Raw genomic sequence first — 27,997 nt, 5'->3', positions numbered from 1 at the left:
GGAGAGGAGAGGAGAGGAGAGGATAGGAGAGGAGAGGAGAAGCGAGGCGAGCAGGGAGCTCAGTCCCACTCACACACAGAGGCTGCCCAGAGCATTCTGTGATTGTTGGCCTGGAGCACTGAAACTGAGTGGGTTGGGAGGAATGCTTTTATCCCAGTCAAAGGCACGCTACTAAAGGAGGGCCAGCCTACTGGGGAACAGGGATTGCCCATCTTCAAGAGCAAAAGGAGAAAACACATTTAAGTGTGTTGGTGCCTTCCAAGATTTAAAGACGCTCTTGTTATTTGATGTTGCTTAGGAAAAACAATTAGCTGTGCAAAGTTTCCTGTATGCCTCGTGCTGGCGTATGGAATATGTCATGTACCAAATGTAAATGTGAGAAACAACTAGGGGGAAGTAAAACTACCATCAACACTAACATTAGTGTGCTGAACAACACAAAGCACATTGACCCACACACAACATGCAAACACAAGCCTGCAGAAGGATGACTGTTTTACCTGGAGTAGCCTAAGTGAGAGGTAAAGCCAGAGAAAAAGGGCGAGAGAGAGAGACAGACAGAGGGAATAACGTCTGACTTGCAAAGATAAGGCGGCGACCACTGAAAGCACTACCACGCACATCCACCTTGCCCTCTGTTGCAGGTTAACCTGCCAACTAAAACAAAGTTCAGTGGCTTCAAACAGATTGGCACAGAGCCGACTAGGTACTAAGACCAAAGCAAGCATCCAGATGTGTCTATGTCTAAACTGCCACAGTTAAATAATGCCTAAGACATGTTCTTTTTTAATGAAGTTATGATCTCTACCTGCTGGTAGGGATACATTATTCTATTCTATGCTTTCATCATGTTGCATTACATGACCATACTTCATGTCTTCAATCAGCACAGCTGTAGACACACAAGCTAAATTCATAGTTGTGCATTTTGGACGGAGACGGACACTTGGGCACGCCTTGGCAACACCTTCCCACAGGAGGAACGCCCATCCGAGCTCCTGGGAGAGCTGGACGGACACAAACGTGCACCTACAGATCTTTCTAACTTTTCGGATAGCGACGGATACCCCCTTGGCTGTGATTGGTCGACTAACGACATTATTTCCCAAAGACATCCTTTCCGGAGTACTGCCCGAGCCCCCTGACGGCCATTAAAGTATTTTGTCCAAACTACCTGAGCCCCACGGAGTAAATGTCTCTACTGTTCATACTACAGACACATTTACATACGTTTTATATGAATAGCCTGCGTTTATTAAACTCCAGCATCAACAGAAAAATGAACTCGCTCACACAAAACAAGCACCTTTAAACACACAAGCGCGGAAAAGCGAGATAAGCATATTGAAATTAAATAATTCACATTGCAAGAACGGAATTAAATTGCAGACACATTGCGACACATGCTAGGCATCTGCTATGCCTAAATACAACTCACGCTATATACTACACCAGCATTGACTAGAAATATGTCTATACAGTAGATTTCCCCTCGTTTTGTATTGTTTTACAGTTTTTATCCATTGCTTTGGGCAATTTCACGAAACCGAAATTACATTCTCAAAGCTCTTAGTGCATTTGGCAAAATAGCCTATACGGTTCAGCACAACTACATAGATCACCTTCAAAAGGTCATATCTCACCCAAAACAGTTAAGTCAAGCTTCAAAACCAAATCATTTTCTCATACAAATAGTCAGTGCCCCCAAAATGAAAAGTTCTTTCCCGAAAAGAAAAGGACATTCTCCAAGCTCTAAATATATTTGCCAAAACAACCTAGATGGTTTATCAAAACACTATGGCACACCTGCAAAAGGTCATATCTCTCCCAAAACAGACAACTCATCAATTAAAACTAATTCCTTTTCTCATACTAATAGTCAGTGCCCCCAAAATGAAAAGTCCCTTTGGCATTGTTTAAGCACTGCAGGTCAAAACGTTTAGATGTTTTGCCAGTATGGCAGTGGACCATAGAAATATCCCTCAAGTGCACATTTCAATCTTGGCTCAGTCCTTTGACACTGAATGTTTACTGCAGTAGATGTTTTCTTTCCAGAATACTTTGTGTATCAAACAGAAAAAAAAAAAATCAAGCATAGCCTACAAGGTAGCACTCATACTGCCATGGAAATTGTTACAGTTATTGCCATACATCGTGGTTACAGTAACAGCAAATGCGTACAGCACATTATACTGTCATACAATAAGCACATCAAAACTAAAATGATATAGCCTACACTAACATCACAACCTGGAGCTTCTGGGTATTGTATGGGCCAAGACTGGGAATGTGGGAGACTACACTATTCTCTAAAATGGCATCACATATGGTGATGTTGCCCCCGCGCTGGCCTGGGACATCCGCCGTTGCCCCTCTTTTTCTTCCTCCTCTTCCTCTAACAGGCAGTTGCCATTGGTTGTTTCCCTGGCCAGGTGCTTCCATGTTCATAAATTGTACTGAACTTGGTCCAGCTCTAGATATTTGATGGAAGCATTTATACTCCTTGATAGGACCTGTCAGCTAACTAAACTTACTGTGTGATTGGTGATCGGATGTGTGAATCTCCCCCTTGATTAGTAAAGTTCTAGTTGCACCTGAAAATTACTGTAAGCTGATGATCCAAGAGATCCATATTACCGGATATACCATGATGTTTTTCATGGTATTATGTGCCTGAAAGATTTTGACAATAGAGTGAACTATTTTGCTGGTGATGATGTACTCAAGGAAATTATGCCAATATGTTTTGCAGAGAACAACCACTTGACTGAGAAGCAACAGTCAGTTTAGACCAGCAAGGTGTATTCAATTGGTAATTGGGCTATCTGAAGGCAATTGTACCTAACCATTTGCACAGATGTGCTAAATCATTTGAAATGTGTGCAAACTGTAGGCAATTGTACTTGTCATTTGCAAGTAGTTTCTAAAACAATTGCAATTTGATTAAAGGAATGAGAAATGCCAATCTATTGTGAAGCTGTGCCCAGTGGTTTCGAGGTTTGCACGTGTTGTTTTGAGAATGTAATTTCTGTTTCGTGAAATTGCCCAAAGCAATGGATAAAAACTGTAAACTCTCCAGATGACAGTTTATTTTTAACTACTTCCATTATACCAATTTTTCACCTGTAATCGCGTTGTCACACTCAGGGATAAACAAACTCCCGCACACAGGAAGAAGGCTGTTATCCTATCCTATTCTCAACAATGCTAAGGTTAACGTGAAGTGGAGTTAAAAAAATACCTATCACTATGGAGATACATTTGCCTTTTCAAGTGAATATATAGCATTATTATCGTAATGCTACATGTCTTCAAGACTCATGTGATTACACTTGCTGCACTGGTCTGTAGCTGCTTGTCAGACCAGTGACAGATGGGAGGATGGAGAAAAAACAATCAATGATTTCTAACAAAGACGTGAAGGAGTAGCTCCGGTCTCGACAAAAAGCCGTTACCCCACCCAATGGTCTGGCGGTGAATAGTTTTCAGCACCCACAGCCGTTGAAGAAGTATATAAGGCCTGTAAGTACGTCCAAATCCGTCGAAAACTGACCTGTATTTGTCTCTCTGTTGTGTAAAATGTCTTGTGGCTTTTGTACTTGTTTTGAGTATTTCTAGTGTAAATCTGTATCTGTATTGTATATGTTTTTATTGATTTAGTTTTTACCTTTCAATTGCACTGAAGTCTGAGAGCTGCCACCTCAATTCCGTTGCACTTGTGCAATGACAAATAAATAGATTCTATTCTATTCTATTCATTTCAAATTAATTCAGTTAATGTAAAAAAAATATGCTGTTTATAATGTAAAAAAGGCTCAATTACTACCAGAAGCACGGTACACATATACAAAGATACACTTTGGAACTTCGTAAACTTGGGAGGTGAGTATATGGGGTCCACAGGCACCCTCTAGTGGTCCGGAGACTGAACTTCAAAGTTCAAAAAGTTCAAAGTTCAAACTTGAACAGAACTGTATGAAGAAGGCCACAGGTGATTTCAATATGATCATTTGAATCTTACTTCATTCTTCTCAGTGATTAGAAGAAGAATTAATTACGGTGCTTGGAGCACTTCTGAAAGATTATCAGAGAGACGATCAGTCTGAGGGAGGGGAGATTACACACCTAGATGGAATTGAATCAGTCTCTGTTTCAGGGACATTACCGTAAAAGAAAAAAAAAAAGAAAAACCTGCTACGGCTATGCAAATCCCCTAAGCAAACAAGCTATTCAGTTCAACCTGCAAGAGGCAAAGCAGCTCAACACAGCTTACTCTGCCCTACATGGGGAGTGTCCTGACAGTGAGGCACTTTATGTGGGATTCTATAGCACTGTGCACAAGCATAACACAGCGCTAGCTACACTATGGTCAAAGATTTGGCCTTCACAACCGGAATATCCAAACACACCCAAGCAAACAATGCACTGAGTCTGTGATAGGTAAGGCTCATGTAAAGCATCTGGTTTGATCATGATAATTACCCTTGCACCAAACAGTCTACATTTGTTTTGTCCTTTTTTGCAATTACATGCATGCAATGCCATGGAAGCGTATGTTATTATACATGCATGCAATGCAATGGAAGCGTATGTTATAATACATGCCTGCAATGCCATGGATGCGTATGTTATTTTACATGCATGCAATGGCATGGAAGCCTATGTTATTTTACATGCAATGCCAAGTACATTTTGTCTTCAATATTTCTTTTAAATGATTCTACTGTGAAGTCAACAATAGTAAGAATTAGTATGTGCTGTATGAGTCTCAACACTTCACTAGTCTCTCTGCCACTCTAGTACAGCATTTCACTCTGCCACACCACAACCTACTGCTTCTTTACATTTTGGATTGATTGACGCCATATTTTCAGTTGAGCTGACAGTAATTATTGGACTGCGACTTCCTTGTTTGCTAGTGATAAGGAAATAGTCCACCAAAATACAATGAAGGCCTGTGAATGGGCTGCCTGCTACATGAATGAGATACAAACCACAACCACAACACTCTAACCATCTAATGAACTCTACTGCATCAACCCTTCTCAGTCATGCAGTCAACTAGCCATACCCCTGCACTGCACATGTTCAGATACGGCTTCATGGAACTCTGAAGGGTTAATTTATTCTGACTGTCACTATCTATATTTGACACTGCAGCAGTGAGCTCAACTACACAGTGTTGTATAAAGAAATTAGCTGGGCTAATCATCTCTCACATGTGAGATCAGGCAACTCAACATTCTCCGCAATCATTGCCTGTCAGTCTGTGACAACCCTAGCAATAAGTGTACAATGTTTAATATTATGTGAAGGATTATATTATTCTACAATTATGTGCCTTACATATACACTTATTAAGTTCAAATCTACAGCCATCTGTTAAACCAGTTAAAATCATTATCCTTTATACAACAATTCTGAAATGTTATGTGATCCGAAAAGATATCAGTCACTTTAATCCTTAATCTTGATTGATTCACAAATACTAACAATCTATCTGATTCATAACAGGCTAAACTAGAATCACAGTATATCCCAATCTTACTGCAAACTTACATAAATTGAAAATGCTCTAAAAAAACAGACATGTACTGATTGATTCTCCAAACTAAGTCCAGTGACCGATCATGACCCCTTGGGAGGTAACACAGAGACTAACTTTAGCGATGAAGCCTGGTTGGTGTCAGTCCGTAAAGGTTCATGCTTATTGTGCTATTAGTTGTGCAATTATTTGTTTTGTTTTGTACTACTAATTTTCTTCCACATGTTGACACCCTGCTAGAACCCATAGTATGATCATACAAATACAAATACATTTGTTTAGAAGCCAAGTTCACATACGTTTTTGTCATACTGATAACTATTTCTACATAAGGAAAAATATTAAAACACAAAACAAACAAAATATATACTGATCTCTTCCATACTCCATTCAACACACTTTGGATCCAACCCACACTAAAGGTCATAATGTAGACTGAAGGAAAGAGTCCAGTACCTGGGATGTGCTAAAGGTGAGCTGTCCTTCAGCAGGCTGGACCACGTGTCGTCCGCATGACACAACTCACCAGACACCCAGTCAGGCACGGCTGCAGGCCTCTCTTCCTGGGGTCTACCAAACAGCGGCTCATCGAAGTAGATGGACTGCAATGGAAACGTAAGGAATAAGGCTTAATGCACCTCAGTGTTTCAGTTCCTACAGTTGAATTCTGGCCAACATTCAGTAATGAAGCAAAGTGATTCATCCCATGTGATTAAAACCACAATGACAACCAGGAGTGAGATACTATTTTGATACTATAACTCTGAGAGACTTTATCAGTAGGATTAGATTATTTATATGACTTGGGACTGCATCTTTCACATAAGTGGTGAAATTGTCAGGTTGTAGCAACTCTGCTGGAGAAGCACAGGAGAGCTCCAAAATGCTGCCATTCAGAGCAACCTGGCAGTGCAGACACGCACTCCACTCCATCTGTAACAGTGTGTTATATCTGCTAAACATCAAAGATACGCGGGCTGAACAGTAACAGTGTATCCAGTTCTTCCATACTCTACATTTAAAACTGAGTTCGTTTTTACAAGAGTATGACTTATAAAGAACAGGATTTATGTGTAAAAACACAGGATGTGCAAATATACTGCTGAAAATGCAGAAGAGCTGTTTACCAAGTATGTGGGTAATGTCTTGAGGCTGCCTCCATCAGGTTTCTGTGTAAAGGGTCCCTCGAGAACACCCCCTCTGAGCATGTGCAGCAGCAGTCGTGTGTACATGTTGCGGTTCTTCCTTCCCGTCAGTCCCGATCCACAAGCCACAGGATCACAGAGCTTCTTTATCCACAGTGCACATCGCTGTCGCTCTGACATTCACAACAGCAATGGGCAAATCAGACATACATGACAAATATACATCAACAAAGTAAGTTTCTTTAGAATCTCTATATGTATGAGTTAGTAAAAATGTCAATGTAAAATGTAAAATAATATTTATGCATATAATCACAGTATTAAAAAACGAAAATGAATACATGTGTCAGGTCTTAAATTAGACAACTGATAAAGAAACTGATACAGCAAACTAGCACATTTGTGGACTACACACTTTCACTGCTATTTGCTTGAATATCATAGCGTGTTATCTACGTCACCTGATCGATTAGGAAGTTTCAGTACGTAGGGCTTCATGTCAACGAGATAATGATCAAAATCTGAGTCCAGCTTCTCCAAGGTATCTTCCTGTTGACTCATGGTGGCCTGAACAGACAAGATTAAATAAACGAACTGACCGTGGCTGTTTTAAATAGGAAGTATTTATAGACGTATAAGCTCTTTTTTTTTTATCTTTGTTGCTTTTGCTTCATGTTAAAATCATGTTCATTATATGACATATCAGCATGGTACTGACCTTACTATTATACATTGTTAAATGCAATGGAAAAACAGTGAGCAAGAAGCTTATAAGTTGTTAGGGCTGCAATTTAGTTAGCTAACACTACCTAACTAATGGTAACGAACGTATCTATGACAAGGTAATTCAACAAACAAACCGTTTATGTCTTAAATAAGCAGTAGATATTTTGGAAAATTAGCGGAATATGTAAGATCGAATTTATTACAAATCCTGTTCATTCTGGGAATAGATTCGTCGTAAAAATCCACGATTTTAAATGCTCCCGGAACATTGCAACGTTAATCGAAATATAAGATATCACAACTAAACACTGATTTGACGTTAGATGGCTAGTTAGCATAGATAACTAGCCCACTATTTTGCAGGTTTCACAGTTCCTGTATGCTAACACATCGATGAATTGCAATCTAAAAGCAAATTAAGCAAGACATATCTTAAGTTCTTACATGTAAAGTGGTGACTTTAGATAATTAACAGCAAACCAATGTGGTGAGAGAACACAAGGATTTCATTGACTAACAGATGAGAAACTTCTTGTTTGCAATCACAAAACCGTTCAAACTTCGGCAGCTTCCCAGACAGTACGCGTCATTTCCGTTTTCCGGAACGCGCTCGTGTTGTCATAGCAACTTTTGTCAAATTCTCGCGTCTCGCAACTGTAGAGCTAAGGTCTTGTCTGCGAATGGGTACATTTCGCATGTGCGAGAGTCGCCATTCGCTTGGCACAATTCGCTTCACGCGAGAGTCGCCACTTTGTGAATGAAGCGCGCTTCACTTAGGACGCGAACTACAAACAAATAGCTACACGTAACCTATAAACGTTGTTGAGACTTTTATTAAAGATAACAATAACAAAACAGAGACAAATAGCCACACGGTCAAGCAATGTAATTTATTACGTTCTACGAATCCAACTGATACAAACATGTAGTCTACTGTTCGGGTAGTAATCTACAGCAACTCTTGACTTCTATTGAAAGAGATTTTGAAATCCTCAAAACCTGGTTTGATGTTAATAGATTGTCACTCAATAGAAAAATAAAAAACTAATTCATGGTCTTTGGAAATCGAAAAAGGAAATAGGTAAGGACATTCAATTAAAAATAAGTGATGCTGAACGAGTGACCGAGATAACATTTCTAGGAGTGGTCATTGACCATAAATTAACATGGAAACCACATGTTTATTATATCAAAGGAAAGATCTCTAAGATGATAGCAATTTTGTACAAATCAAGAAGCATGTTAAACTATAAGGCCTTACATATTATTTACTGTTCACTTATACTTCCCTACATATCATATTGTGTGGAAGTCTGGGGATTGACATATAAAACAACTGTCAATGAAATCATTATTTTACAAAAACGAGCCATAAGGATAATAAATAAGGTTGATTATTATGCACCCACTAACCCATTGTTTATGAAATCATTTGTTATGAAATTTAATGATCTGGTATATTATAAAATAATGCAAATAATGTATCGAGCTAAATCAAACCAACTCCCAGTCAGCATACAAAGGTTTTTTTCATTTCAAGAGACAAAATATAATCTCAGAGATGTCTGTAAATTTAGTGTACCAAATGCCAAAAAATTAATTAAAAGGAGATGTATATCCGTTGTTGGAATTTCATTATGGAATGATGCTAACATAATCTTAAGAAAGTGTAAGACATTTTTTGTTTTCAAAGGGATGGTAGCTAAAGCAATTTTTGAGGGCTACAAGTGTCCATAATGTATGCAGGATTTTGTGCTGTTTATTTGAGATCTTGCTTCATTGCTCTTCTTGTGACTAACTTTTTGGAGGCAATTCTTTTGTTTGCTTTTTTATTTCCATTACATGTATTACTTGTAAAAAATAAAATAAAAATGCATATGTTGATGGGTAGCTTAAATTGGTCAAACAGGACAGGCTTAAATACAAGCATTATTCTTCAGCTTGTGCCTTTTCAGTCACTTTGAATGTATTATTATTTGTGTTGAACTTGTTTGTTGTTACTGTGTGTGACTGAATAAAAACATAATCAATATAAACTTACATTACCACTGCACACTCACAACCTTACAGATAATGTATTGTATAGCATTTGTATTCAGTATGATATGGCAGCGCAAGATATATGGGGTATGAGTAGTTGTAACATTGGCAGCAATAGTTGGTCATTAGCGCAGATATGATACAGGTACAAGTCAAGTCAAGTCAAGTCAACTCTTTTATTGTCAGATACACAGAACAACAGAGTTGGACTGGGCACTGAAATGCTTAAGACAGGACACCATACCACACTACCATAGATACTAAACATAAATACACATATTAAACAGATACTAAACAGATAAACAACCTACATGAGCTAAACTGAACATGAGCTGGACTGAGAAAGTAGTGCAAACAGCAGTAAAAGTGAGCCAGTGAAGAGTAAAGTGGCAAGTGTAAAGTGAGGAGTGCATTATTCTTCATTTAGGAGTCTGATGGCCTTAGGGTAGAAACTGTTCTCCAGTCTGCGGGTGCGAGACCGGACACTTCGGAACCGCCTACCAGAAGGCAGCAGGGTGAACAGTCTGAAGGATGGGTGATGACAGTCTTTTAGGATCCTGCCAGCTCTTCGGAGGCATCTTTTAAGGTAGATGTCCTGAAGGGATGGGAGTTTCCTGCCGATGATGAACTCAACGGATCTGACCACACTGCGTAGGGCCTTACGGTCCATGGCTGTGCAGCTTCCAAACCACACTGAGATGCTAACAGTCAAGATGCTTTCTATAGTGCATCTATAGAAGTTGGTGAGGATGTCTGGATTCATGCCAAACTTCCTGAGTCTCCTCAGGAAGAAGAGGCGTTTTCGGGCAGCTTTGACCACCTTGTCAGTGTGGGCAGACCAGGTGAGATCATTGCTGTCTGATGTTGATATGATATAAGTACAATGCAACGGAATCTAACCAAAGGAACCATAGCAGAAGAGTGCAGAGTATTCTGCATAGTGGTAATATAAAAATAAATAGGATGTATACAGTATGATATGACAGTACAAGATATATGGGGTATGAGCAGTAGTAACATTGGCAGCAATAGTTGGTCATTAGTGCAGATATGATACAGGTACAGGTGAAGGTAGCAATAGAGGTTATGAATGAGGTAAGACATGATAAGATATATAAGTACAATGAATATGAGGTAAGAGTCATGAGGCATGATATGACATAAATAGATATGAATACACTATAGAATGTTAAGTGGCTGAACAAAAAAAATACCAATTCAACACCCACAAGCTAGTTTACACAGCACCAGGTTACAACCATCAAGGCGGCTCCTGGCCTATTGTTTAGGTTGATGGGCCATCAGACCTGGTTCCTGGCTTTTTTGTGTCTTGGAACCAGAGCTCTTACACTCTGATTGTTTGTTTTTGAAATAAATGACATGAAATGACATTGCTTGAACGTGTACCTATTTGTCTCTGTTTTGTTACCGACTTTCAACCACGAGAACGAGTAAAATCTTTAATAGCCTAAGAGTCTCAACAACGTTTATAGGCTACGTGTAGCTATTTGTTTTGTCTTTGTGAGTCAACAACGTATATGTCTCATATGCGCCCGTCTCTGTGCAATTCTGTACCGACTTTCAACCACGAGAATGAGTAAAATCTTTAATAAGAGTCTCAACGTCTCATATGCGCCCAAAGTGTCGACTCTCGCCCACTCGAATTGTGCCTGATTCGCGTGAAGCGAATGGCGACTCTCGCACATGCGAATTGTACCAATTCTGAAGCGAATGGCGACTCTCGCACATGCGAATTGTACCAATTCCCAGCTTTGGCCTTACCTGGGAGCTTGGAGCTGAACTGTACGGATCACTGTAATGGTTGCATGAATAGTAACCAGGTAGCCTACCTGACAGTGTGGTATCACAGCAGTGACAGCAAAACAAATACGTTTTGCAGTCGGAGAATACGCACTGATGCAAGTTTAAGATACTTTCATTCAAGTTCACATTTTGGAAAATATAATATATTTCATAATCAGTTATCTTAGATGTGCAATAACCTACCACAATGATCAGTGAGAAAGAAAGTCAAAAAGAAAGAATGAAAGAGAGAGAGAAAGAAAGAGCAGGTAGTGAATTCAAGAGCCAGGAGTTATAGGGCTTAGGCTATAATTAATGTCTACAATAAAAAAAAAAATCAAGTCAAAGTGTTTATTGTCACATGCACCAAATAGCTTCAGCGCAGCGAAATTCTTATCACTTAATAATAATAATAATTCATTTTATTTTTAACGCACTTTTCATTTCAAAGAATCTCAGAGTACATTCATATAATAGGCTAATACAATAATAATATGCTCCGGTAACGTCTACCAGACGGTCGCAGTGTGAGTAGCCTATTCCATAGACTAGGTGGCTGGTCCTTTAAGATGTTACCTGCTTTTCTCAGGCATCTGGTGTTGTAGATGCCTTGCACGGAAGGGAGATTGCTGCCGATGATACGCTATGCTGTCTTCACCACCCTTTGCAGGGCCTTGCAATCTGCAGCGGAGCAGCTACCATACCAGGCAGGGATGGCAACTGGTATGGCATCTTCCGTTGTCATGCATTTGTCAAATGCCATTAGGCCCTATTTTTCTGACTTGTCTGTGGCATGATTGATTTAAGTTTGCACTTGATTCAATGACAGGTCGCATGTCACATACATTTTTTTTGTGTGCATTTTTTTTTTTTTTGTGGCAAGGAGAGACATTATCTTTGACGTGTAACAGGATCAGAAAAAAATCAGAAGATAGCCTTTCCTGCTGGTTTTCTGACTTGCATATACAAATATTAAATGTAGTGTAAAATCAGGCCAAAAATGCATTTAAAGGCTACTGCATGCCCAAAAAACGGATATAACACATATCCGCCAGAAAAGACACAAAAAGAAACAGAGGTAGGCCTACACGACAATGTCACAAAAAGATGGCAAAACGTGGCAAAAGATAAATAGTTTGTACTGTCTCCTGTCTACAATTGTTTTTCATCATGGCATGAGCCTTGTGTTTTATAGATACATGTTTGTCCACATGATGGCGCAGCTCGCTATGAAATTACCAGGGGAAGACCGCGCACGCACATTTACTGTTAACAGTACGAAGTCCATTGACGTCACTTTAAATGCAAGAAGAACGGCTGGTGGAAATCCGCTGTGGCTGACAGTAACATTCCTCATCTCTTACAGTCGGCTAATTCTCAGTGTTAGTGGGGGGAAACACCTGTGAAGACACTTTGGAGGTGATACGCCGTGGAAACGCGGGACCGCATTTTTTGGCTATGGCTGATCATATTCACTTTAACGAATCTATGGTCGTGGCTAACCGATTTGCCCGCAAAGGTGCTCTGCGGCAGAAAAACGTGTATGAAGTTAAAAATCATAAATTCACCGCCAGGTTTTTTAAACAGCCGACCTTCTGCAGCCATTGCAAAGACTTCATCTGGTAAGTCTGACTCTTACCTGTGTGCACCTGTCTTGTTAACGTGCGTCAGGGTAAGAAAAGTTATTTGCTGTTCACGGGGAGCACAACTTCGTTTTTTGTAAGCTCTAACTTTTTTACAGACATCTAGCCTTCACACACGTTGAACAGAAATATTTCAACGTTAATCTTCACTCTAAGTGTGCATTTGATGTTGATGGAACATAAGGTTACGGATCATAGCGCACCAGTTCCTCTTCCTTGACTACGCTGTAGATAAATATTCTAATAATTTAGACCAGGAAATCCAAACCCTTAGTTATCTAAGTAAACTAACGCTACATAATCTATCCCCCAACAGCAGCTTGATTAACCGAGGCATTTAGCGCATTCATTTGATGTTACTTCTTTGTTATTAATTCGGAGCGTCAGGCTGTCCACTGTTTACCCGAACCTTCAGAAATAAAATGTAGCCTAAACCAAAATATGACTTGCTGTTCTGCAAATAGCTTTATCTCTTCTATTGATATTGTCTACTGGCTAGAGTTATCAAATTCGGCATTACAAGATTTATGCTACTGGAAATATCTAATCCCTGGCATCATATCTAAGACAGTTCAAATGCATTGCCTTTATATGTGAAACTGTTATTCATCATTTTACTTTCTACCGTAAATATCTTTACCCTTTTTAAGATCAGATTGTCCAAGATCTCACAATATATTGCATGAATGTTGTACATATGCTAAAGCTTTATGTAGGGCATATTTTGTTAGGAATCTGGAGTGTATCTGCTGTTTATGTATTCACTCACCATCTGCACTGTTGTAGCCTACTCTGACCACTTGCTTTCTCTCTGTTATTTTACAGGGGATTTGGGAAGCAAGGATTTCAGTGCCAAGGTAAAATTGATGGGTTGTGTGTGTGTGTGTGTGTGTGTGTGTGTGTGTGTGTGTGTGTGTGTGTGTATGTGAGAGAGAGTTTGTGTGAGTGTGTGTGTGTGTGTTGGGGTGGGAAGGACTGCAAAATACTTCATAGTGTCATACAGAACAACTCTCTCTCTTTCTGAAGCGTCACTCTCTTGATGGGTTGTGTGTGTATGTGTGTGTGTGTGTGTGTGTGTGTGTGTGTGTGTGTGTGTGTGTGTGTGTGTGTGAGTGTGTGTGTGTGTGTGTGTGTGTGTGTGTGTGTGTGTGTGTGTGTGTGTGTGTGTGTGTGTGTGTGTGTGTGTGTGTGTGTGTGTGTGTGTGTGTCTGTCTGTCTGTCTGTCTGTCTGTCTGTCTGTGTGCATGTGAAGGACTGCACAAGACCGATAAAAACTTCTCAGACAAAACCGTCAGAGGAAGTTACAGATAAGTGCCAATGTACTACTGTATTAGTGCTATGGCAGTGTGTAAAGTAATGATGACATATATATTGTGTATTCCCACCATAATGCGGAAACTGCAGTGCTTGCCAGGGCTCTGGCACAATTACAACATTTACAAGGTGTGTTGGCTCACAGAGAGTACTTACCTGTCAGATTGGTGATTTGCCTTGAATGGATGTCTGGCCCTTGGTACAAATGTGTACGTTTCAGGGCCAAAGAATCCCATTATTCTGAGTGAGTAAACACAGAGAAGTGTGCGTGTTTTATCCTTCTCCTCTGAAGTGAATGGTCTGCATCTAGGATGTGTCTTCAGTGGTGTCTTCAGTGTCTAGCTTTTTCATTCTTCAGACTGGCATTATAAATCAAGCCTGTTTAGTCTTGACTGCTCAGTGAAGCATGTCAGTCCGTGGCCCATTTCCTGTTTTTCTGCCTGTCTCTTCCATGCATTGGGAATAGGATCTATGGTAGGGTAGCTTTACCTGTTGTGCTGAAGTACTTTTGTGTCTTCACTCTCACATGTTTAATTTTCCTCACACTCTTAAGACACACTAGTCATTTCATGATATTCTGTGACCTCTGTCAAGTACTTCCCCAAAAGCAGCCAGTTCAAACTACCAACTCATTTTATTTCCCCATAAGCTAGGCTAAATGTTCATTTGCATACAGCCCTCTTTGTGTGTGTGTGTGTGTGTGTGTGTGTGTGTGTGTGTGTGTGTGTGTGTGTGTGTGTGTGTGTGTGTGTGTGTGTGTGTGTGTGACTGTGTGTTATTTTGTTTGGGGTTGACCTGTGGACGGAAATACACATGCCCCAGTTCAGGTGCAGGGAAACTACGCAGTGCAATGTAGAATAGATGCTCTGTAACAGGGACAAGCCTCAGACACCCCTGCATGGAGCCTGTTGTTTTGGAGCTCATCCCTTGAAATAGAACACCACGCTGCCATTGTCCGAGCCAGTGTTGAGTCTCCTAGAGGACACCTGAGGCGGCTGCAGATAGCCGGAGTTCGCTGAGGTAAATGTCTGGGAGGAAGTGTTGTTCTTGTTGTGTCTTAAGTCCTGAGATCACCTCTTCATGTTGCTGGCCACTGTGTCCTCAAATATCAGCCAGCATGTTGAAGCCATGTTCTGTTTTAAACATGGTTTTAATCCAAACTGATCAACAGTGCGGCTCATGCATTATATTAACATGTTTTAATCCATGTCGAGGATGCACACGTCAACAACTTTGATATTGTGTGTGAGTCTAAAATAGTTTAGTAGGAGTACGAATTTGAACATGTGAACATATCACAAAGCATCCATATCTTTGAAACCCTCATGGAAAGCTAATGGCTGATTGGGTGCGTGTTTGCATCCGGTGTGCGTGCCACACTATTGGGACATGGAGGGGCCCCTCCAGAGGACACCAGCTAACGGTGTTCTCGGTTTGTCCCTGGTCGGATGCTTTGGCCCTGCAGTGTGGGAATGTCTCCTCAGGAGCCCTCACAGGGATGTTCCTCCGCTTCCATTTTTTTCCGGAGCAGCTCATCCGTCCCTTTTTCTGTGGCGGAGCATCTGGCGCTGGGACTTTTCTCTGCTACAGCACTTTTCACGCTTAAAAAGGGAAGGCATGAGCAAACATGCATGGCTGCCTCTGATGCCGGCTCCACTGTTACATAAATATGAAAGGCAAGTGATGCCCCAGACTTGGACTGAAGAGAGGTCAAACGAATGTGGGTCAAAAGCAGCACCTCTCTCTCCACGAGGGCCTGATTGGAATAGGAATCAGACAGTGATACAGAGAAGGAGAGCTCTCACACAGAAATAACCTCATCATAGGTTCACTTGAATCATTGTGGTGCCACAAGCTCAAAGCAGTTGCCTCCGTTCAGCTAGAAGTGAAGGCCTTGAAGTAGATGGGTATCTCAGACAAATGAATCACAGATGAAGACTGGGTAAAGAAAGCCACGACAGGCCTCATTTCCTGTCTTTATTGGCTTACATGGATGGAAAAATGGGACCCTAGTGTCCCTAATAGCAGCTGATTGTTTTGGCATGTTTGTCAGGAGCTCAAGTGACAAGGACAGTTGAACTGGTTAATGTTTCATGAGGAACAGTGACTAAGTTGATGTTGGCCTACGGCTCTGCGGGGGAACAAGATAACTGACCTTGGGAGAGTATAGTATTAGATTCTTAGTACAGTAAAGTGTATTATTATTATTGGAGGTGTTGGTGTCAGTAAACATGTGAATAGATCTCATGTTTTTGGATTTGTCCTATTTCTTAAATCAAGTGAATAATGTGGTATTGTGCAAGCCATTTATATCTGTGCAGGAGCACATGTGAAGAGTTCAGTATGTGTGCATGTGAAGAGTTTAGTATGTGTACATGTGAAGAGTTCAGTATGTGAACATGTGAAGAGTTCAGTATGTGAACATGTAAAGAGTGCAGTATGTGAACATGTGAAGAGTTCAGTATGTGAACATGTGAAGAGTGCAGTATGTGAACATGTGAAGAGTATGTGAACATGAGAAGAGTATGTGAACATGTGAAGAGTAGAGTATGTGAACATGTGAAGAGTTCAGTATGTGAACATGTGAAGAGTTCAGTATGTGAACATGTGAAGAGTTCAGTATGTGAACATGTGAAGAGTTCAGAATGTGAACATGTGAAGAGTAGAGTATGTGAACATGTGAAGAGTATGTGAACATGAGAAGAGTATGTGAACATGTGAAGAGTTCAGTATGTGAACATGTGAAGAGTTCAGTATGTGAACATGTGAAGAGTTCAGTATGTGAACATGTGAAGAGTTCAGTATGTGAACATGTGAAGAGTAGAGTATGTGAACAGGGCACTTATGAAGAGTTCAGTATGTGTACAGGGCACATGTGAACAGTGCTGGAGAGTGGGGGAATGGGATATGGCTGAATAAGCCATCCCATACCAGTCAACTGACAGACAGGCACACACTTTGACACATCCATGCCTGGGTCTCTGGGCTGATAAGTTCCAATGTGAGGTGCATTTCCTTGGCACTGTTTGGGTGGAGTCGACTGTGAGAGTGAAGCGTGAACGCCAACTCCTGTTTAAATATTCAGAATGATTACCGTGTCCTCTTGCCTTATCGCGGTATACACTACCTGTGGACAGGTGTATCTCTCAGTGTCTGCCCACACAGCTTACACACAGTTTGTCTACCTTGTTGTTTTTGGGATTAACTTGTAAGGGAATTGTTATTTCTATGAATTTGCTTCTTCTTTAAGTCTGACTGTTAATGCATTTTGCCATCCATCCATCGATCCATACTTTCAAGGCAGTGCAGCCAGGGCTATTCATTGTTTTATCTCGGCACATTTTGTATTTGCTGCCTTTACAAGTGAGATAAAGTGCAGCGCATGGATCAGCCTCTGAATTGATATTCAATTGCTTTAGTGGCATAACAAATCAGGCATTTGGATTGCCCAAGCAGTCATCCAAAGAATAAGGAATACAAGGAAAAAGCAATCTAAACCTACGTAGACACACTCTCTCTCTCTCTCTCTCTCTCTCTCTCTCTCTCTATCTCTCTCTGTTTTTCTCTTTCTTTGTGTGTGTGCATGTGGGCTGTGGCCTGGTCCCTCAGGTGTGCATGCAGCAAAGCCTGTTTACTGTAATTACTAGCGAAGGCTCTGCCTGCGATCCATCATGCCTGTCTGCTGGGGTTGGCCTCACACTGGCAGCCAGCACAGAGCCACACAGGGCTGCTACTGCGGCTGCTGCTGCTGCACACCTGACCTGCTGGAAGAAGAGAGGGGGAATGAGGACAGCACAGTGGATGGGAAGAGAGAGGAGGAGGAGGAGGCAGGGAAAATGCAGAATGTGAGAGAGCAAAGAGGAGAAAGTAGGTGTGAGGCAGGGACAACAGCTAGTAACAGCGAGGAGGAAGAGGCTTGTGTGTTGGTCACGATTATAAGCCTCCTCAGTTTTAGCCAGCAGCTGGCAGATGAGACGATCTGAGCTTTCTGTCTCTGGACTGTCCTTGTTTTTGCTTGTCATCTGTGACAAAAGTATCATCCTTCATCCATCCGGCCATCTAACCATCCATCGACACACAGAGTATCATCTTTCTATCTCTCCATCCATCCATCCATTCATCCATCCATGCATCCATCCATCCGTCCATCCATGCATCATTAGCCAGTCCACCCATCTGCTGAGCTGCCTTGTGCCAATGCGTTTTGCCTTTGCAGTGATGTCAGACACACCACCGTCGTTCTTGCTGGTTCAAAAGGGCCAACTCAGAGTTGGTCCCGGGCTGCATAAAATCTGCAACGGCACACAGCCTTTTTTCCCCCTCTGTTAACCCCCCGGCCATGGACTTTAGCCAACATCATTAGCCGCTAGCGCCGCCCGGTCCTCCCCTGCCATCAGCGAAGGCTTCTACTCTCCCCCATTACCACCACCACCACCCCCCCGCTTAGCTTTCACACTAGGCGAAGCATGAATCACCACAGCGAGAAAGATGTCTCCACTCTTTTGGTTTGCCATCCCTTCATCCCTCTGGCCCTCTCCAGAGGTCATGCACCCGAGCGAGCTGGAGCTCCATCTGGAGAGAGAGAGAGAGAGAGAGAGAGAGAGAGAGAGAGAGAGAGAGAAACCAGACCAGGCATCCTGCTACCCCAGCAGAGCAGCAAAAACGATCATACGCCACAGCACTAAAAGAGTCCAACAGCACCCAAAACACCGACCTGACGGACATTAAAGAACTCCTCAGCTTCATATGTACTCGTCTGATGAGTGGATTGTGAGTAAAAGAAATGCTGGTACACAAGATCACATCAAATGTTTTTGTTCTTTTCTCTTTCCCTCTTCCCCCTTTTCCCCTTCCTCCAGTTAACAGCACAATTAATATATAAATATTAATCGACTCAAAGGGTACCCACAAATCTACCCAAAACTATGTAATGGATTGAAATGTATTGGTTTTTTTTTGTATCATTTTAAAGGTTTGTAAAACTTGTTCAGGTTGCAACATTAGTACAGTACTTTATGAAATCTATTACTCTATGGAATATCCAAGGTATTCAATCATCTACCTTTGGTTGCAAAACCAATTCTGCTGAATTAAAAAAAAAACATTTCAAACACTGACATCATAATATTACATGAAACATGGCGCAGAACTAATGAGGCTACCCTCTGTCCTACAGGATATAGAGAAATAGCTATATCCTCCAGAAAAAACAAAGGAGTAACACGATGGAGAGACTCAGGAGGTATTATAATATGGCATAAAGAAGAAATCAATAATTATATTTCACTTGTGAAAAAAGAAGAAACACATATTTGGTTTAAAATGAAGAGACAACTCACCCAAACGGCCAAGGACATATTTGTTTGCACTGTTTGTATACCACCCTCTGAATCCCCTTATTACAGCGAAGACATATTTGACACAATGCAACACCAAATCAATCACTATCAGACCCAGGGGAATGTGTTGGTCTGTGGAGACCTGAATGCAAGGACAGGATCCCTCCCTGATTTTACAGCAGATTATGGCAACAAACACATATTTGGACAGAGCTTCCCACAAAATTTTGTCAATTTCCCACGAAACAGTTCTGACAGTCAAGTCAACAAGAATGGGAAACTACTTATAGAACTCTGCCAAAGTCTAGGCCTCTATCTAGTCAATGGCAGGGTGAGAGGGGATTCCCTTGGAAGATGCACCTATAGCTCACCTCTTGGCTGCTCTACAGTGGACTATATGTTAACAGATTTAGACCCATCCAATTTCAAAGCGTTCACAGTCAAACCACTGACACCTCTATCCGACCACAGCCAAATAATGGCATATCTTAAAAGAACAGAAATCCCCAGCAAACATGAGCAGCCAAGCTATACCATATTAGACAGAAATACAAATGTACCAGAGATAGCAAAGAAAATTACATAACAGCACTCCGCCATCCTGAAGTTGATCAAATTATTGAAAATGTCCTTCTCAAATACTATCCCCACAATACAAAAGGTGTTAATCTAGCTGTAGAACATATAAACCACACATTTGACTACTTAGCAGAGATGTCTGCCATACAAACCCACAAAAAAAGAACAGTGAGGAAAAAAAAGGATGAAAAGTGGTTTGACTTGGACTGCAAAACTATAAGGAAAAAACTAAGAAAACTGTCAAATAAAAAACACAGAGAGCCAAACAGTGCCGATTTACACCTCAGATACCATGAAGAACTTAAACTGTACAAAAAGATACTCAGAAAGAAGAAAGAACAACATATTCAAAACCAACTACAAACAATTGAAGAATCACTAAACACAAACTCCTTTTGGGAAAACTGGAACTCGCTTCATAGAAAGCCTCTTGTAGAACCAGCTATACAAAACGGTGACACATGGAAGGAATACTTTGAAAACCTGTATAGCAAACCTATAACGACCCATGAACAAAATAAAATCCTTGACAAATTGACCAACATGGAAAACATTTTCTCAAAGTACCAAAATCAGCTTGACTACCCCATAACCGAAAAAGAACTATCAGACAGACTACAGGCTCTAAAACCAAAAAAAGCGAGCGGACCAGATGGAATTTTAAATGAAATGCTTAAACATTCCAACCACAAATTAGAATTGGCTCTACTGAAAGTGTTCAACCTCATTCTGAGTGTTGGCTATTTGGACGTGTGGAATACAGGCCTCATAACTCCCATCTATAAGAGTGGTGAAAAACTAGACCCAAACAATTATCGCGGCATCTGTGTAAGCAGTAACCTGGGCAAGGCATTCTGCAGCATCTTAAACATCAGACTCACAGACTTCCTTATCTAACACAGTGTCCTAAACAAAAGCCAAATCGGATTCCTGCCAAATCATAGATCATCGGACCATATGTTTACCTTACAAACCATAATTGACAAAAATATTAACCAAAATAAATCAACGCTATATGCCTGCTTCATAGACTTCCAGAAGGCATTCGACTCAATATGGCTTGAGGGTCTGTTTACAAAACTTATTGAAAGTGGCATTGGAGGAAACATTTATAGAATAATTAAAACAATGTATCTAAACAATAAATGTGCAATCAAAATTGGGAATAAACAGACAAGCCACTTAACTCAAGGGCGAGGCGTAAGGCAAGGCTGTCCATTGTCACCAACCCTATTCAATATAAATGAATTGGCAAATCAACTTGAACGATCTAAAGCACCTGGTCTCACTCTTTATGACACAGAAATCAAATTTCTCAAATTTTCTGTTCGCGGATGATCTTGTTCTGTTATCCCCAACACCAGAAGGTTTACAGCAGAGCCTAGACATAGTGCAACAGCTCTGCAATACCTGGGCACTTACTATAAACATGAAAAAGACAAAAATACTAATATTCCAGAAAAGAACTAGATGCCAAGAGAACAAATATAACTTCATGCTAAATAATACAAAAATAGAACATGTCACAAATTATACCTACCTTGGGTTGAAATTCAGTGCAAATGGGACCTTCAACCTAGCAATGACTGAACTAAAAGACAAGGCAAGAAGGGCTTTCTATGCTATTAAAAAATAGATACAAATTGAAATACCAATCAGAATTTGGCTTAGAATATTTCAATCAGTAATTGAGCCTATAGCACTTTATGGCAGCGAGGTGTGGGGTCACTTGACCAACCTTAACTTTGAAAAGTGGGACAAAAACCCAATTGAAACCCTGAATGCAGAATTCTGCAGGAACATTCTCAGAATGCAAAGAAAAATCCCTAACACTGCATGCAGGGCAGAGCTTGGACAATACCCACTTTCACTAAAAATTGAAAAGAGAGTTATGAAGTTCTGGCAGCATCTAAAAACAAGTGATCCCACATCATACTACTTCAAAGCCCTTAAGAGCCAGGAACTAACTACCGAGAAGAGTCCTCTCATTCAGTTGGTCCAAAGAATTGATCAAGACACCCCTCATGAAAGATTGAATACAAACCAAATTATTAACACTCAAAAAGAAATATACCTTACATACTGGAAAGAAATAACACAAAAACAAAGCAAAGTGCAAAACTATTTGGCCCTAAAAAGAGACAACAAACTCGCAAATTATTTGACAACTATTCCGGACACTAAATTGAGAAAGGTAGTTACTAGATACAGGCTCAGTGGCCACAGTCTAGCGATAGAGACAGGCAGACACAGGCAGACCTGGGTGCCTCAGGAAAGCAGACTGTGTGTACACTGTGACCTTGGAAAAGTGGAGACAGAACTACGTTTTCTCACCAGTTGCCCAAATTACATTGACATAAGAAACAATTACTACCCCAAATGTTAAGCCATATACCCTCAATTCTGCGAGCTTGAGGACTCCGAGAAAGCTAGATACCTCTTAGGAGAGGAAGAGCATTGTGCATTACTAGCTGCACACTACATATATAACTGTGACAAAAAGAGGACTGATCACTTAGCGACGCGCCTATAAATGCTGATGTACACGATGCGCACACACACACACACGCACGCACACACAAAACAATGTAAATTAACGTTAATGTTTGATAAATCTATTAATGAAATGTCTGTATATTTTGTATGTCTTATGTGTTATTACCATTTAAATGTACTTACACAACATGTGTAAGCTTTGGCAACACAATATTTTTTTGTCATGCCAATAAAGCTAATTTGAACTTGAACTTGAACTTGAACTTGAGAGAGAGAGAGAGAGAAGAGGGAGATTTGTGGCCGGAGAGGAAGAGAGTAACAAGCCTGTCTCCAGTCAGGCAGGGCCATGTTGAGAGAGGGAAATCTGCAGGGCTTGCAGGCCTGCTGGAGTTACTGTATGTCTTTGAGTGTTGGACGTGTTGGCAATGATAGAATAAACAGTTTGAGAGTTTCTGAAAGAGTGGCGAGAGGGAAGTAGAAAGAGAGGAGAAAGACCTGAAGGAATGTTGTCATGGGGTGAGCATTAACAGATCACCTGAGAGGTTTTGTAGTGGCCCTCTGACAGTGATGATTAAGGGTAGTAATCTCTTAGGACTGGGACGTGTCTCTCTTCTTCCACTCTGCTGTTTAACACCTGTGTGACTCGTTGCCAACCCAGAGGAAACAGACTCAAACTCTCAGCACTGCTCTGCTTTTTATCAGTGGAGCGCTAAGTACGAGCGGCCATTTTACATTTGTAAGTAAAATATATATCACAAGTGCATGTTGTTTTCTTGAATGGCAACTTCCTCTTTCTGTGCATTGGCCGTGCCTTGTTGTATCTTATTTAAGACCTAAATTCACTTTTCTCCATAAGTGGCACTGTGGCCAGAGGAACCCAGGAGATCTGCACTGAAAGAGCTCTTACAGCTGAGCAAAAATCACCAAATATCATTTGGGTATTAAATTCTAAGGAGCATGTCTCAAGCTGCTGTCTGCCTTCTCTCTGAGAGAAATGCATGAGTGGTGGCACGGTGAAATGCATGAGTGTGGCACGGTGAAATGCATGAGTGTGGCACAGTGAGATGCATGAGTGTGGCACGGTGAGATGCATGAGTGAGTGTTGGCACGGTGAAATGCATGAGTGGTGGCACGGTGTCAGTGCTGGAAAGCAGAGCACACGCTAAGTTGTTTCTGTCATCTACCGGTGGGAAAAGGTAGGCAGACTGGAAGTTTGCCGGGCGAGCCGAATCCTCCCAGCAGCTTGCCTCCCCTCCCATGTGGTCGCAGGCCACACCTGCTCACTCATGCACCAACACCTATCCACACCACCCCCCCCACACACACACACACACACAAACAAGTTCCCAGCACAATATGGATGCTCAGTGAAAAGGGGGGATGCTGTGGTTTCCAACACATACAGTACACGGTTCATTGTTCAGGGATGGAACAGAGAGAGGTGCAGAGAGAAGGGAGTGTGCTCATGTGCATACAAACACACACACACAGACACACACACACACACACACACACACACAGACACACACACACACACACACACACACACACACACCTGCGCGCATACACACACCCACACTGAAACTGAGATTCAACAGAAAGCAACAGAAACTGATGTACCTTTTTTTTTGGAAAACATTCGTATTGAACATTCGCTTTGTTTGCATGCTATGGTGTGTAGTGAGCAGATAAGCAACAGGTCCGCCTTGAAGACCCCTGCACCAGCGTGGGTGGAGAGCTGCTGGCCTGCTTGGCCAGTACAGTAGCCCTCATTAACCAATCAAGTGGCAGAAATGAGGGGGCGGCTGGCTATGAGAGAGCCAGTGCGGTGACGGCAGTGGGGAACAATAAACACGTTACACAACGCCACCCCACCCCCTCGATCTCTCCTTGTCCCTTTGATGTCTCACACACAGATCTTCAGATCTTTCTGGATCTTTTGGAAATCAATCTCCCTCTTGCATATTTAGACAGAACCGGCGCACTTGTTTATTCAGTGTTTTGTTTCAACGGATTTGAGAGTGAATGTCGGCGCTCATCTGGGTTGCTTCATCATCCTTAGCGTAAAGCTACCCAGCTGCCCTCTTCCACGTGTTAAAGGCCTTTATGTGAGATCATGAAGATGTAGCTCGCCGCAAGACAAGATTTAACATAACTTATATTTTCAGTATGAGTGCTCAGTTAAACTAGTTCATAAACAGCAATTACATCATTGTAGCTGTTACATGAAGATTACTTCAGTGTTCTGTTAATATATTTGAGCCAAAAGCAGTGAGCTGTTTCTGCTTTTTTCCATAGTAAATTGAAAAATGATTTCCATACAGCCTTGATGGTAGATACAGTGAGTTATTCTTATCTTTTGATCTATGAAGTAGATCAAAAGAAGGATTAGGCGGAGGCGAAATAATATATTGCTTGAACCGCTGACATGTTCATTAAATCTCAGCTGAGGGTAGAGAGATGATGATGATGATGATGATGATGATGATGATGATGATTATAATGATGACGCTTGTGTTTGTTAGGAAAGGATCTCTTTCCCAAATAACTAACCATTCACTGTTGTGGAAGATTCCGCTGTATTTTAGGTGTTTCTCCTGGCCTCGGGTTGCCGTCAAAATGTGGGTTTGGCCAAAAACTCAGAGAACAGAGTGAGGGTTCAAAGACAAATGGTTTAAAACCATCTCAGAGTATCCAGGAAACCTGCTAAGCCTCTCAATATGCAGAGTACAACAATCAGCAGTCTCACTAAAAATATAACCTGCTTAGCCTCTATCAACAGAGGACAACAATCAGCAGTCTAATAAGAAAACCTGCTAAGCCTCTCAAAACCTGAGGAAACCTGCTCAGCAGTACCAGGATCACACATACAGTAGGCACATACCTGACCTGAGCTGACAAGAGTTCCCCTAGGCAGAACAATGAACATACTGTATATGGGAGGTGTCCAGCACCATTTAGAAAAAGGGGGTAGACACAATTCCAACTCCCAAATGAACAGAACATTTTATAATTCCACATAACAATGGTTTGAATGCAAATGCAGAATTCCTGAGAATATCATGTATTTATTTATCGTTCTTTGCGGTAGGCTATGTTCATGCCTCCTCAAAGACACAGACCTGTTACTCATCAAACAATCACCTGGGTCACTGCAAGCAAGCTCTTTCTCTTAGCTAAGGAGTTTTCACTTTTCCTTAGTAAAAGATGCTCACAGCAGCTTTGAATAGGATTTACGAGAAAACGTTTAGTTAGAAAGCATTAGTGCGACTTAGGAGTGCTCTTAGTAGAAAGATGAAATGCTTGGGCCCAGATTTGTTTTTTGCAGTGAGGAGCAGTCAGCAAAGCCTCATAGGCTGCTAGCTGAATCCGATTAATTTGTGTAATATAGGGCAGTGCTAATTAAGAAGAGAAAATCAGTGAAAATCTCCTCCATTTGACGCTCCCGCGAAACTCTGAGATGACATCAGTAACATTGATTGCAGCCGGAGTAATGGCCCTTTTTAGTCAACGTAATTATGTATGATTCAACTCATCCTCCTACACTCAGATCAGCCCACATCTTGGGACGTTTCATGGCTTTCAGTTTGTCATGTACACTCACACACATACACTGTTTCGCTCTCCCTCTCTCTCTCACACACAAAGACACACACACTCACTCACACATGGCTGACGGGACTAACTCGTTCCCAAGGTAACTGAAAGCCTGGGCCCATGCCTTTCCATTGGGAATCGGAAGAGTCACCACAGTGTATGAGCAGCATCTCAGTAGCCTCCGTAGTTTTCCCCTTGTCACTCAGACCCCGTGCCTCTACCACTCTATCTCCAAGGGTGTAGGACCCCGTACCTCTTCCACTCTACCTCCAAGAGTGTAGGACCCCGTACCTCTACCACTCTACCTCCAAGAGTGTAGGACCCCGTACCTCTACCACTCTACCTCCAAGGGTGTAGGACCTCGTACCTCTACCACTCTACCTCCAAGGGTGTAGGACCTCGTACCTCTACCACTCTACCTCCAAGAGTGTAGGACCCCGTACCTCTACCACTCTACCTCCAAGAGTGTAGGACCCCGTACCTCTACCACTCTACCTCCAAGGGTGAAGGCCTCTAGGGTGTTCAGGCTGCTTCACTCCACCTTCTACCTGTCTCTCGCTCTCTTCAGTCCTGCTTAGTTTAGATGCTATCTCTGTCTCTCTCTCTCTCTCTCTCGCTCTCTCTCTGGAGCACAGTCAGACACTTGTGTTGTCGCGTCAGGATGTTCAGTTCAATCTCTGGCCATCATCAGTGTCAACATCAGTCCTCCTCCTGTCCATCCTCTTTGCAAGTGAAACAAGTGCTGTTTATATGACGTGACATCCACTCCAATAACTTAATTATTTCCTACAAAGTACATCTGTGTTTTTTTAGTGACTGCTTCATTTAAGACACTGTTGCTGGTGATGAGAGTCCCTTTTGATCAGTGTTGCTCTGCTCCACAGCTCCTGGCCTGAGCCCAGTCCATCTGTCACTCACTCGTGAGCACAAACCACAGGCCCCAACTCGAGCATGTCTAGTCCTGTCTCCTTTAGATGGAAAAAGCTAACTTCAGAGAGAAAACACTCTGCTGCTAGATTGTTCTCATTTGAGTGAGACAATAGTCAATGCATGAAGGATTGCAGTTGTGAAGATGAACAAAACAAAAAACGTATTCAACGATAGTTTGTGCTGATAGACACTGCTAGACAGTGTGTTTCCTGTTACACAACTTAGGAGGAATGGTTTCCCCTGATGAGTGAGAGCTCAAAGGGATGTGTTTGAAGACTGCATGATGTGCATACCATACATACCCATTACGTTGTAAAGCATACTGTCAATGCCGTACGCCTACTGCGGTACACAGACAATGGACTGCAGTAATAGTAGGCACTTTTCTTCAGTGTTATGAAAGCATGGCATATGGTTTTGGGCCTTTCAGATGCTGAGGGACCTCAGTGAACTTCTCATTTTGCTTTAGGACCCTTCAGCTTTGTGTATCTGGGGAGAGTCATAGGGATGTTGACAAAGAGATTTCTCTCTCTCTCTCTTTCTCTCTCTCTCTCTCGCTCCCTTTCTCTCTATTTGTCCCTCCATCTCTATCCCCCTGTCTCTAGAGTCCAGCAGGGTGAGGGGACTGGCAATTAGCCTCCGCGGGGAAACTGTTGTGATTAGTGTCGACTTCCCCGGAAGCTCCCGAATGAGCCTGAGATGACAGGCAGCTGAGAGCAGACTAAGGCAGTCACCCCTGCTTGCCAAGGCACGCTGCTCTCGCCCCCCATCTCCCCCCAAAACAAACAACTCCACCCAACAGAGCCAGAGCCAGAGCCAGAGCCACGGACTCAAAGAGGG

At 41.7% G+C, this 27,997-nt stretch overlaps 2 protein-coding genes across 3 annotated transcripts in view; one reads left to right on the top strand and one right to left on the bottom strand.

Moving 5' to 3' along the window:
• The window catches only part of cep112 (centrosomal protein 112), a gene marked incomplete at its 3' end in the record, with an annotated part of 140,830 nt that extends 132,851 nt beyond the window's left edge, over positions 1 to 7,979 (bottom strand). Inside the window, exons 1-4 of the mRNA XM_080856433.1 lie at positions 7,861 to 7,979; positions 7,152 to 7,257; positions 6,673 to 6,863; positions 6,002 to 6,147 (exon numbers count right to left, since the gene is read on the bottom strand). Coding sequence (XP_080712559.1) covers positions 6,002 to 6,147; positions 6,673 to 6,863; positions 7,152 to 7,251 — 437 coding nt within the window. The 5' untranslated portion in view covers positions 7,252 to 7,257; positions 7,861 to 7,979. The remainder of the gene's footprint in view (positions 1 to 6,001; positions 6,148 to 6,672; positions 6,864 to 7,151; positions 7,258 to 7,860) is intronic.
• Positions 7,980 to 12,717: 4,738 nt separating this feature from the next.
• Positions 12,718 to 27,997, top strand: part of prkcab (protein kinase C, alpha, b) — a gene marked incomplete at both ends in the record, with an annotated part of 156,448 nt that continues 141,168 nt past the window's right edge. For both annotated transcript variants that reach the window (XM_080856437.1, XM_080856436.1), the window contains 2 exons: positions 12,718 to 12,881; positions 13,728 to 13,759. In XM_080856437.1, coding sequence (XP_080712563.1) covers positions 12,718 to 12,881; positions 13,728 to 13,759 — 196 coding nt within the window. The remainder of the gene's footprint in view (positions 12,882 to 13,727; positions 13,760 to 27,997) is intronic.

This window comes from Sprattus sprattus (assembly GCF_963457725.1).
Source record: "Sprattus sprattus genome assembly, chromosome: 18".
NCBI classification, from domain to species: domain Eukaryota; kingdom Metazoa; phylum Chordata; class Actinopteri; order Clupeiformes; family Clupeidae; genus Sprattus; species Sprattus sprattus.
Note: the sequence above shows the minus strand (reverse complement) of the source record. Positions and strands in the feature narration are given on the sequence as shown.